This window comes from Salmo trutta, chromosome 4, assembly GCF_901001165.1.
Source record: "Salmo trutta chromosome 4, fSalTru1.1, whole genome shotgun sequence".
NCBI lineage: Eukaryota > Metazoa > Chordata > Actinopteri > Salmoniformes > Salmonidae > Salmo > Salmo trutta.
The window spans coordinates 64959822-64972642 of NC_042960.1; the positions used below are offsets into that span (position 1 = coordinate 64959822).

The following is a 12821-nucleotide window of genomic DNA, read 5'->3' on the forward strand; positions in this document are numbered from 1 at the left end:
TCAAATTCAGTAGGGAGACGACTAGCCTAGGCTACGTGACTACGTACAGTAGGGACCTCTTCCCTAGCTGACCACCACTACCAAGACCTGTGTCAAGATCAGTTACTTACCCCCCACCGACCCTACCCATAACCTTTAAGTACAAATAAGAAAGCAGGTCTGGAATCAGTGTGGGAGGATAGGATGATTACACAGGATCCTCGCGCATTTACCTGATGGTTTTTCCAGGGGGGGTCGGGAGAAATAACAAGTAGGCAATTTGATTTGACTGATAGCTTTTATTAGAATGTTTATAGTGCGAACAGTGAAACAATTAATAAATCATGCCGCAAGAGGTACCAGATCCCGGAAAATAGGTGATCTGGCTCAAATTAAGCACTGACAGTATTATTAGAGGTTTTATATATATATATATATATATATACATATATATACACATATATATACACACACACACACACACACACACACACGTGTGTTAATACCTTGCTTAATTGAATTATGGTTATTCAAATAGTGGTCTGGGAATAGTGTTGCAAAGTTCTAGTAACTTTCCAGAAATCCTTGGAATTTTGGGAAAGTCACAGGAATTTTGCAACCCTATCTGGGAATCAAAGATCAGAGAAAAAGTTGATTACATTGTAGCAGTCTGAAACAGCTGAATTGGTTGTAGAAGCTTCTATTTCATGCCAAGGTGCATGATTTTCCTGTATGGTCCTGGTCCACCCCAAAACCCCCTATGGGAAAAATATCAGATGTATGTTTGGACTAATATTAGCAACAAAAAGCTCTATAAAACATGTATTCCCTGTTTAGTCTAAATAAAAAGGTTGGTTTTATTAGAGCACACAACAGAAAACATTTAGTGATGGAAAATGAAAATGAGCATTTCTTATTGGTCAAATCAAGTAAATCCATCCCTGTTTGAGCCCCCCCCCCCTCGGTGCCTTACGAACACGACCCAGTAATTATCTTTGACAGCTACTTACTTGAGAAGTCCATGCCAGTACAGATGAGGCATCACGTCAGCTTTCATGTGGTACATGGTCCATCTCTCCTTGCTTTGGTCAATAGGGAATGTCTCCAATGGCTGCCCACTATAGTCAAACTCAGCCAGAATGACGGTGTTGTAGTTCGTCACCAAAGGGCAGGATGTGTAGCCATCATACTGTAATCACAAGTATTTTAGCGCTATATTTAAGCAATAAGGCACGAGGGGGTGTGGTATATGGCCACTCCGTCATGCGTCGTGTCTAAGAACAGCCCATAGCCGTGGTATATTGGCCATATACCACAAACCCCCACGAGGTGCCTTATTGCTATTATAAACTGTTTACCAACATAATTAGAGCAGTAAAAATAAATGTTTTGTCATACCCGTGGTTTACGGTCTGATATACCACGGCTGTCAGCCAATCAGCATTCAGGGCTCAAACCACCCAGTTTATAATAATGTGGATATGTGCCAAAAGGCACCCTATTCAATTCATAGTGCACTACTTTTGACCAGGGCCCTGGTCATCAGTAGTGCACTATATAGTGTGTCATTTGGGACATATCCTGTGTTATCTTGAAGATTCTAAAAATACTAATACGCAACGTAATTAATTAATTAATTAATTAATACGAGGTTACGTGTAATTAGTGTTAGGTAACGTACCTTCCTATCCGGCTTTTCATTCTTCAACACTTTTGAAATTGTTCTGTCCAGAATACTAGACTGGGCAGCTGGAAATAAAAATGCACCATATTCTTACTGATGCTTTTCCCCATGCTCAACAAATGTAGTACATGTAGGTCCAGGTTTTCAACCTCGCAGGGAAATACCACAGAAAAAGTTTTGCAAGAGCTGTTTCCCCTGGTGTTGAGTTGTGGTAGCGCTATTCATGTTTTACTAGTGGCAAAACAGAAGAAACAAAACCGACTTACCCACGGCAGCAGCTGTTTTGGATGTCGGCAGGTTGGTGCAGTCTCCGATCCCAAACACGTTGGGATACTTGTTATGTTGAAGGGTCTCTTTGTTGACGTCTAGCCAGCCAGCCTCATCAGCCAATAAGGATCCTTTAACCACCGGGTTGGGTCCCATCGGAGGAGTGACATGAAGCATCTCATACTGAAAAAGAAAGAAAAGCTTGATTCCCTGACTGAAAATTAGCACAAACAAATCAAACTATTACTGTCAAGTTGTTGCCCAGCAAATACTCTGATAGTTAGTGAGTTAAGCCCTGTCTGAGCCAGAATGAGCCATAGGCTCCTGCCCGATCTCCTAATTATGTAGTGAGGCAGCTTGATGTACCAGTACACCCCCTGGACAGGATGCTAGTCTATCTCCTGTTTCTGTAGCGTGAGTCAGCTTGATGTACCAGTACACCCCCTGGACAGGACGCTAGTCTATCTCCTGTTTCTGTAGTGTGAGTCAGCTTGATGTACCAGTACACCCCCTGGACAGGATGCTAGTCTATCTCCTGTTTCTGTAGTGAGGCAGCTTGATGTACCAGTACACCCCCTGGACAGGACGCTAGTCTATCTCCTGTTTCTGTAGTGAGGCAGCTTGATGTACCAGTTGACCCCCAGGACAGGACGCTAGTCTATCTCCTGTTTCTGTAGTGAGGCAGCTTGATGTACCAGTACACCCCCTGGACAGAACGCTGGTCTATCTCCTGTTTCTGTAGTGAGAGGCAGCTTGATGTACCAGTACACCCCCTGAACAGGACGCTAGTCTATCACAGGGCCTTACCCCCAATCTATCTCCTTAATGCCAAACAGAGGGACATCAGGTACCATTTTTTAGAGTCTTTGGGAGTTCGATCCCCGGTTGAATCATACCAATCTTCTTATCTTAGAAACATCAACCACAAGACCACTGAGATAGCGAATGCTACAATAACTGTGAATGCTACAATAACTACATCTGCATACTACATCTGCATACTACGTTACTTAGCATCAGTTTTCTATGTCAACTTAAATAATATGTTAGAAAAGTGTGAACATATCCCTCAGCTACATTCTTTTTTCCATTAGCAAATTACCTCCAACACTTTGGTTTCTCCAGGATTGTCGAGGTTTTCAAACACAGCTTCCTGCTTGTCGGCCCGGACCTCGATGAGATTTTGTCTGAGATTCACCTGGATGTCGCGACTCTTCACAATCTCCCACAATGCATCTGCATATTTCTTGACCCCAAACAGCACTGGCAGTGATGTGTTGTACACAACGTTGGCCTTAGCCCTTTTTCCTGTCTTCGAGAGGGATCAGATCAGAATAAACCTGTTATAATATTGAGGAAGGGTATGACACAGATGAGAGCTGGGTTGTGTTCATTAGGTACCAGCAAGAAATACACTTTTACCATTTCAAAACGTTTTGCTACGGTGTGCACTGATGAACACAAGTCAACCCAGATATAAAAAGGTATTCTGAATCTACATTTTTGTAACAGTTTATCTGATGCATTTTATATCACAATACCTTTCTGAGATAAGCATCGGTCAGGTACATGATCTTCTGTGGTGCTCCTGCACACTTCACCGGAGTGTTGGGGAAAGAGAATACAGCATTTCCCTCCTTGAAGTTCTGCAGTGCACTCCAAGTCTTCTCCACAGTTTGTACGGAATAGTTTGAACCAATCTTAAATTTTACCCAATCTTCAATCTCAGGCAGGCCCTTGATCTAGAGAGTGATTGTGAGACACAAAAATAGATGATCATTGGCAGAGATTGACTCATACTATAAAATGACTTATGTTAAAGGCCCAGTGCAGTAAAACGTGTGATTTACCTGTATTTTAAATATATTTCCACACTAAGGAATAATATTGTGAAATTGTGAAAAAATATGATAATGCCCCTTTAGTGTAAGAGCTGTTTGAAAAGGCCACCTGACATTTCTGCCTGTATTGGTAGAATGGAGTTTTGGCCTGCCTGGTGACATCACCAGACGGTAAATTCGTTAATAGACCGATAAGAGAGTTCCAAACCTCCCCACTCAGACAGTCTGCTAAGAAGCTATTTTTGTTTATTTTTTTGACCATTTTAATTGATAACAATTCACAGTAAGTTATTTCATTGTTCCCCAGAAATGATTTGATATTGAAATAAACATGTCTGCATTGGACCTTTAAAACAATATTTGAGGGAGTGGTGAAAGGCATAAAATGAACAATATGGTGCTTATTACCTTCTCATAGTGTAGCTGTAAACCTAAAGCCACTATCAGATATTGGTAGGAGATCTGTTACAGGGAAGACAATACAAGTTCCAGTCATTTGTAAGGTAAAATTATTGTAGGCCTACTTCCTTGTTATTAACAAACATGCACTGAGTATACAAAACAATTAATAACTTTGCTCTTTCCATGATATAGACTGACCAGGCAAAAGCTATGACCCCTTATTCATGTCACTTGTTAAATCCACTTCAAAATCAGTGTAGATGAAGGGAAGGAGACAGGATAAAGAAGGATTTTTAAGCCTTGAGACAATTGAGACATGGATTGTGTATGTGTGCCATTTAGTGGGTGAATAGGGAAGAAAAAACAATGTTCCCGCAACAAAAAAAATCAGCACAGAGCACATTTCAGGTCTGCTGAGCGCAAACGTGAACGTTGTGAAAATTCTGTGCAACTTCCTGAACGCGTTTACTGTCAACACTGAGGCTGTAGCCGCTTTAAGTTACAGTTTTAACAGTGGCCAAGTAGGCTACTGTGGCTATTTGATCATAATCTAGGCTTACCAGAGTTGCCTACCATTAAAACATTTTTTGAGAAAATGCATCCCATAACATTAACAGCCAATGTGTGGTGTTCAATGTAGGCCTACATTCCATAAGACTTTTGAAAAAAAACATGCAGTGCTTGACATTAACCCATGTATCCACTTGTCCTTCAGACAAGCAGGTGACTGAAAATGTTGTTTGATGCAAGAAACCACTTTACAAAATAAAATGCATTATTATTATACCAATACAATTATTACAGAGAATCAGACAAATTATGCTACCCTCTGCCTATTCACTACTTAGCTTACTCAAGCCTGTCTCAAAATACAACACTGCTCCTTTAAGACAAAAAAAAGCTTGTTACCTGACTCGCTTTTCAAAGATGTCTAGAAATGTACACGTTTTGTGCTCTTGTAGGAAGCAATCACTCCACTATTGCTGACTACAAATGATCTACAACTGGGCTAATAACTCACTAACTAGCAAAGGAAATGAACAAAATGGGCACACATGGCTACATGCAGCTCTCCCTTTGATCTCAAAATCACTGCATCTACTCACGACCACTCATGCTGTAAACACGGTCCAGTTCTAAGTAAATGCCACAGATCCATATGGCAATGGTCTATTTGCATATAGGCCTACTGCAGCTTTGATTGGTTATGCCGCACCGGTCTGTTCAATCTCGTGCTTCTCTACGTGGGCCAATGTTTCTCCTGGGCGGCAGTCCCGGGGCGAGCGCTCAGTTTAGAGGGAACATGGGGTGCAACTCACTGTTAGGAAGGCGTTCCTAATGTTTGGTATACTCCGTGTAAAGGACATGTAAAGCTGAATGATTTCATTGTAATTTGTCCAGTTGCATATCAAGAGGATCTATATTGCAGGCCTCTCCAACCCTGTTCCTAATTTAGTGAACCTGACTCTAATAATTAGCTGGTTGATAAACTGAATCATGTCAGTTACAACTGGGGTTGGATTGAAAACCTACAGGAGAGTAGCTCTCCAGGAACAGGGTTGGAGAGCCCTGGTGTAAACCTACAGGAGAGTAGCTCTCCAGGAACAGGGTTGGAGAGCCCTGGTGTAAACCTACAGGAGGATTCTTCTCCAGGAACAGGGTTGGAGCCCTGGTGTAAACCTACAGGAGGGTTCTTCTCCAGGAACAGGGTTGGAGAGCCCTGGTGTAAACCTACGAGAACAGGGTTTGAGAACAGGATTGGAGAGCCCTGCTCTATAGCCTTTTATCTTGCCATCTGATGTTGAAGTGTTATAGCTTTTTCTGTTTTTTTTCCCCCAGTTTAGCATTTTGCCTCCAGCACCTTCACTAATCGGTTTTGCTGTGTGTGGTAGATTCAGGCTATTATGCGCAGGAAGGATGAGCAACACAGATTATGACAACACTTGACTGACCTTTGCCTTCAGATCGAGACCAAGCCCTATAATGACATTTCATAACTTCAATCAATGTGAATTAAATCAAATAAACGATATGGAAAGTAAACAGCCCTGCCTACCTCCATGCCATTTCCTGTGCGCACAGTGTTTGTGTCTGGGTTGATCTCCTGAACCCTGGATCTAACCCACTTGACACCAGACGGCACAACACTGGCGGTAGGGCGACCGGAAGAGGCCACACCTTTAGCCCCAGCGCCAACCAAGGTCCAGATGGGCTGATAGTAGTGCATCTAAAACCACGGGAAGAATTTTGCTTATTATAAACTGGGAGGTTCGAGCTCTGAATGCTGATTGGCTGACAGCCGTGGTATATCAGACCGTATACCACGGGTATGACAAAACATTGATTTTTACTGCTCTAAATTACATTGGTAACAAGTTTATAATATCATTAAGGCACCTTGGGGGTTTGTGATATGGCCTATATACCACGGCTAAGGGCTGTATCCAGGCACTGCGCCTAAAAACATCCCTTAGCCGTGGTATATTGGCCATATACCACACCCCCTCCCCGGGACTTAATGCTTAAATATATACTCTTGTGCACGAGACTACATGTTCCACATCCAAAATGGCCCCCTATTCCTTATGTAATGCACTATGGGCCCCTGGTCAAGTAGTGGACTATATAGGAATAGGGAGCCATTTGAGACTCACCCACTGTCTTTATTACCTCACTGGGTTCCACTATGGCCACGTTTTCCGCCCCTAGCATCCTCTTCATCCGAGCACTCATTGTGATGCCACCACTTCCTCCTCCCAGCACTAGGACCTTGTAATGCTCTTTGGAGGGGGCATGGCTGCTGCTGCTGGTGTGGAGATGACAGATGCCAATAGCAGCAGTCCTATGGCACTGCCTCCACAGGGCTGGCTGCCGATGCACCACTCGGACTGTAGCCATGTATTCTTTTCTGTATGATCTCTAGAATGGATTCAAAATCAGGATTCAGTTACAGTGATTCCATAGGGCCAAGTGACTGACAGATTATTGACAGGCAGTGTAGTCAAAGAAAAAAACAGCAGAAGGTGCATGTCTGCAAATATAAAAAAAACACTAACAATTATTAGGTTATTGAGGCTACTGGTTATATTCGTCGTATGTGTAAGGTTAACTGTGTAACTATTCTATCAATCGGACTTCTTTAACCTAGCTAGTTCATTGCCAACCCACATAGTACATATGCATATTTCATAGCCCCCCCATGCCAAAAAATAATAATAGCATTGAGCAAAGTGATTTGAAGTCTATGCAGAGCAGCCTATTCACGCCTATTCATATCATTCTACCAAGACCTCTACTAGCTTGGGTTAAATGGGGAAGACAAATTTCAGTTAAATACATTCAGTTGGACAACTAACTAGGTATTCCCCCATTCCCTTTCAATGCAACTTATTCTGGGAGTGTTGGGACATTGGGCTGGGACCACTCTAAACACTAGTCAACATTTAAATGGTGAATGATAGGATCTCTGATGATCCCACAGACTGTAAAACACATGGACGAAGTCATCGATGACATCACCCCATTGCTTCCTATGAGGATGCTCAGTGGCGTATTTCATGATCAGGAAGTGTGATTTCAGTGTGTCGAAATGTTTTTGGAAACATTGCATGCATAGTTTGAGCTTCTCTAGGAAATGATGTTGCAGGTTAGCTCAGTGCTGTCCTTGTGGAGTTTCTCAAATTGAAGGCAGACCGCGGTACTGCAGGCTGCCATTAGCAACTAAATGATCCTCATTACTTCGTCTGTATGTTCATTTTATCTTTATTTTACGAGGCAAGTCAGTTTACTAGGCAAGTCACTTGACTGAAATGCCCTCAATATCTGACATCCCAGTTAAGGATACAATCATTTATCTGGGAATAACAAAAACTAAGAAACAAAAGCTAGATGTTTTCTGAACTTTATTTAATTTCACCTTTATTTAACCAGGTAGGCAAGTTGAGAACAAGTTCTCATTTACAATTACGACCTGGTCAATATAAAGCAAAGCAGTTCGACACATACAACAACAACGAGTTACACATGGAGTAAAACAAACATAGTCAGTAATACAGTAGAAATATAAGTCTATATACAATGTGAGCAAATGAGGTGAGATAAGGGAGGTAAAGGCAAAAAAGGCCATGGTGGCAAAGTAAATACAATATAGCAAGTAAAACACTGGAATGGTTTGTAGTGGAAGAAAGTGCAAAGTAGAAATAGAAATAATGGGGTGCAAAGGAGCAAAATAAATAAATAAATACAGTAGGGGAAGAGGTAGTTGTTTGTGCTAAATTATAGATGGGCTATGTACAGGTGCAGTAATCTGTGAGCTGCTCTGACAGCTGGTGCTTAAAGCTAGTGAGGGAAATAAGTGTTTCCAGTTTGAGATTTTTGTAGTTTGTTCCAGTCATTGGCAGCAGAGAACTGGAAGGAGAGACGGCCAAAGGAGGAATTGGCTTTGGGGGTGACCAAAGATATTCCTGCTGAAGCGCGTGCTACAGGAGGGTGCTGCTATGGTGACCAGTGAGCGGAGATAAGGGGGGACTTTACCTAGCAGGGTCTTGTAGATGACCTGGAGCCAGTGGGTTTGGCGACGAGGATGAAGCGAGGGCCAGCCAACGAGAGCGTACAGGTTGCAGTGGTGGGTAGTATATGGGGCTTTGGTGACAAAATGGATGGCACTGTGATAGACTGCATCCAGTTTATTGAGTAGGGTATTGGAGGCTATTTTGTAAATGACATCGCCGAAGTCGAGGATCGGTAGGATGGTCAGTTTGGCAGCATGAGTGAAGGATGCTTTGTTGCGAAACAGGAAGCCAATTCTAAATTTAACTTTGGATTGGAGATGTTTGACGTGAGTCTGGAAGGAGAGCTTACAGTCTAACCAGACACCTAGGTATTTGTAGTTGTCCACATATTCTAAGTCAGAACCGTCCAGAGTAGTGATGCTGGACGGGCGGGCAGGTGCAGGCAGCGATCGGTTGAAGAGCATGCATTTAGTTTTACTTGTATTTCAGAGCAGTTGGAGGCCACGGAAGGAGAGTTGTATGGAATTGAAGCTCGTCTGGAGGTTAGTTAACACAGTGTCCAAAGAAGGGCCAGAAGTATACAGAATGGTGTCGTCTGCGTAGAGGTGGATCAGAGACTCACCAGCAGCAAGAGCGACATCATTGATGTATACAGAGAAAAGAGTTGGCCCAAGAATTGAACCCTGTGGCACCCCCATAGAGACTGCCAGAGGCCCAGACAACAGGCCATCCGATTTGACACATTGAACTCTATCAGAGAAGTAGTTGGTGAACCAGGCGAGGCAATCATTTGAGAAACCAAGGCTATTGAGTCTGCCGATGAGGATGTGGTGATTGACAGATTCGAAAGCCTTGGCCAGGTCAATGAATACAGCAGCACAGTATTGTTTCTTATCGATGGCGGTTACGATATCGTTTAGGAGCTTGAGCGTGGCTGAGGTGCACCCATGACCAGCTCTGAAACCAGATTGCATAGCGGAGAAGGTGCGGTGGGATTCGAAATGGTCGGTAATCTGTTTGTTGACTTGGCTTTCGAAGACCTTAGAAAGGCAGGGTAGGATAGATATAGGTCTGTATTAGTTTGGGTCAAGAGTGTCCCCTGCTTTGAAGATGGGGATGACAGCAGCTGCTTTCCAATCTTTTGGAATCTCAGACGACACGAAAGAGAGGTTGAACAGGCTAGTAACCTGATCATAGAAAGAACTCAAAATAAATGTAACCCAGCTAGCAATGAGGAATCAGCCCAGCCCACATCCTGGGAATCATTGGTTACAAAGGGATGTAGCTCTTTAGTTACTCTCTTTCTCAGAAGTTTCTTTTTAACTAATAATATTACATTCGTTTCATATAAATGAATACAAAAAGTGCTACCTTACTAAACATGAACTTAAAACGTTTTTTAAAGACATTGATGTTTATTGTACCTTCTGTAATGAACAACCGGACTGTTTTACGTTTATTTTATACCCGGAAGTTGTTGAAAGATATGTAGATGTTTTTTGGGACTATATACATGCACATTTTCCCCTTCTACTTGAAAATGTTATATTTGTTTTTTACAAAGTATAGCAAAGGCTATGCGAAGCCTTCTTAATCAAAATCATTGTTATTTAAGCTCAATTCCAAATTCGTAAATGGAAGAGTCGAAAACCTCTATTATTTGAGAACGAAATTACACAATAAACACAATTTCTTCTTCTCATAACATAAAAAGCTATCAAAACTTTATATGTTTGTACTTTTTACAAGGTGTTTATTTAAATGTATTGTATGTATGTATTCCATGACTGTTCTTTGTAATGTTTGTATACTTTTTTTCTACTATATTGTATATTTTGAATTGCCTAAAAATACATTGGACTGGGACCGAGTCGAGGACCAATGTCCCAACAGACTCCCAGAATTTGTTGCGTCGAAGCTAGAAACCTACCTTATTTAAGAAGAAAGTTGCGAAAACGGGATATGATCCTTGCAAGCTGGCGATCTATGACTGGCTACTCAGACTCCTTGCTCTGGTCAAATGTACTGTCGATCTACCTTCAGTGTCTTAAACACACCTCGAGAGCGTGTCACCGATTGCGTAGTATAGTTTTCGTAGTAAACCACTACAGTAAGTACAAATTGGCCTCGTTTCACAAAACCCAGACTTCATGACGCTTGAAAAAAACATTCCGCCCACAATAAAGACATGCTTGATCAAACCTCTTCAAACGGAAGCTGTGCAGAAACATGAGTTGTAAACACAAATGACTGCACAAGCTCATCGACCTGTTGAAAGTCTATCAACTGCTGAGTGCATTACTCGCAATGTCCACATGATGACACCATTGTCAAAAGAAATCCCTGGCAATGACGTACAGTAACCCTTAAGGTCCTTGTGTAATGTGATATTGTACCCCCTAGCCCAATTGTCCATTGTATATTATTTATATATACTTGTGTTCCTACATGTACTTCCTGTATTGATTTGTTGTTATGTATTGGCCATTGAGAGACGGTTTGAAAGGCTTTGAAGCCACCGTGGCATTTTCGCACTCCCCAGTGGGAGCAGTCCTCCGTTAGAAGAATGGAATTCTACAGTATTTCAATTAAATGTTTCAAGGACAAAATTACATGTATTTATTGTGTTTTAGTGGTGACATTTACATTCGTTTTCTAAAAGAAATGGCGTTTAGCTAACATAATATAATTTCTAAGTATGCATTAAGGTATGCATTAAAATAGGATAAATGTGGCAAAAACTAATGTAGACATTAATAAATACTTTTTACAACGGTGGGGGGAGTGCCAAGATGGAGGTTGTCACTAGTTATCACAGCCACAAAGTCAAATTGGCTATATCGTCAAAATTCCTGAAAACAAAAATTAGATTTAAGGTTAGGCATAAGATTAGCAGTGTGGTTAGGGTTAGGGTTCCGTTTAAAATCTGATTTCACAAGAGAAATTGTAGAAATAGGCGGGGTTTATGACTTTCTGGCTGTGGCAACTAGTGACGCCTGAAGTTAGTGTGTGTGTGTGTGTGTGTGTGTGTGTGTGTTATCAAATTATATTAGTCACATGTGCGGAATACAACAGGTGTAGTAGACCTTACAGTGAAATGCTTACTTACAAGCCCTCGACCAACAATGCAGTTTAAAAAATACGAATAAGAATAAGAAATAAAAGTGACAAGTAATTAAAGAGCAGCAGTAAAATAACAATAGTGAGACTATAAACAAGGGGTACCGATACAGAGTAAATGTGCGGGGGCACCGGTTAGTTGAGGTAATTGAGGTAATATGTACATGTAGGTAGAGTTATTAAAGTGACTATGCATAGATAATAACAGAGAGTAGCAGCGGTGTAAAAGAGGGGTGGGGGGCAATGCAAAGTAGCCATTTAATTAGATGTTCAGGAGTCTTATTTTTATTTATTTTATTTTACCGTTATTTAACCAGGTAAGTTGACTGAGAACACATTCTCATTTACAGCAACGACCTGGGGAATAGTTTCAGGGGAGAGGAGGGGGATGAATGAGCCAATTGTAAGCTGGGGATGATTAGACAGCCGTGATGGTATGAATGCCAGATTGGGAATTTAGCCAGGACACCGGGGTTAACACCCCTACTCTTACAATAAGTGCCATGAGATCTTTAATGACCTCAGAGAGTCAGGACACCCGTTTAACGTCCCATCCGAAAGACGGATGGGACGTGGCTTGTGGGTAGAAGCTGTTTAGAATCCTCTTGGCGCTCTGGTACCGCTTGCCGTGCGGTAGTAGAGAGAACAGACTATGACTGGGGTGGCTGGGGTGTTTGATCATTTTTAGGGCCTTCCTATGATACCACCTGGTATAGAGGTCCTGGATGGCAGGAAGCTTGGCCCCAGTGATGTACTGGGCCGTACGCACTACCCTCTGTAGTGCCTTGCGGTCGGGAGGCCGAGCAGTTGCCGTACCAGGCAGTGATGCAACCAGTCAGGATGCTCTCGATGTTGCAGCTGTAGAACCTTTTGAGGATCTGAGGACCCATGCCAAATCTTTTTAGTTTCCTGAGGTGGAATAGGCTTTGTTGTGCCCTCTTCACGACTGTCTTGGTGTGTTTGGACCATTCTAGTTTGTTGGTGATGTGGGCACCAAGGAACTTGCAGCTCTCAACC

The 12821-nt window shown here is 42.1% G+C and overlaps 1 protein-coding gene across 1 annotated transcript; it reads right to left on the reverse strand.

Moving 5' to 3' along the window:
* Positions 1-258: 258 nt before the first annotated feature.
* On the reverse strand, positions 259-10948 carry LOC115192872 (sulfide:quinone oxidoreductase, mitochondrial). Its single transcript, XM_029751786.1, has 10 exons — positions 10615-10948; positions 6844-7092; positions 6230-6400; positions 4180-4233; positions 3472-3672; positions 3033-3242; positions 1930-2113; positions 1661-1728; positions 990-1168; positions 259-737 (listed from the first exon to the last, which is right to left on the reverse strand). The coding sequence occupies exons 2-10, from the start codon at positions 7069-7071 to the stop codon at positions 680-682; spliced, it is 1353 nt and encodes a 450-aa protein (XP_029607646.1). The 5' UTR covers positions 7072-7092; positions 10615-10948; the 3' UTR covers positions 259-679.
* Positions 10949-12821: the final 1873 nt, after the last annotated feature.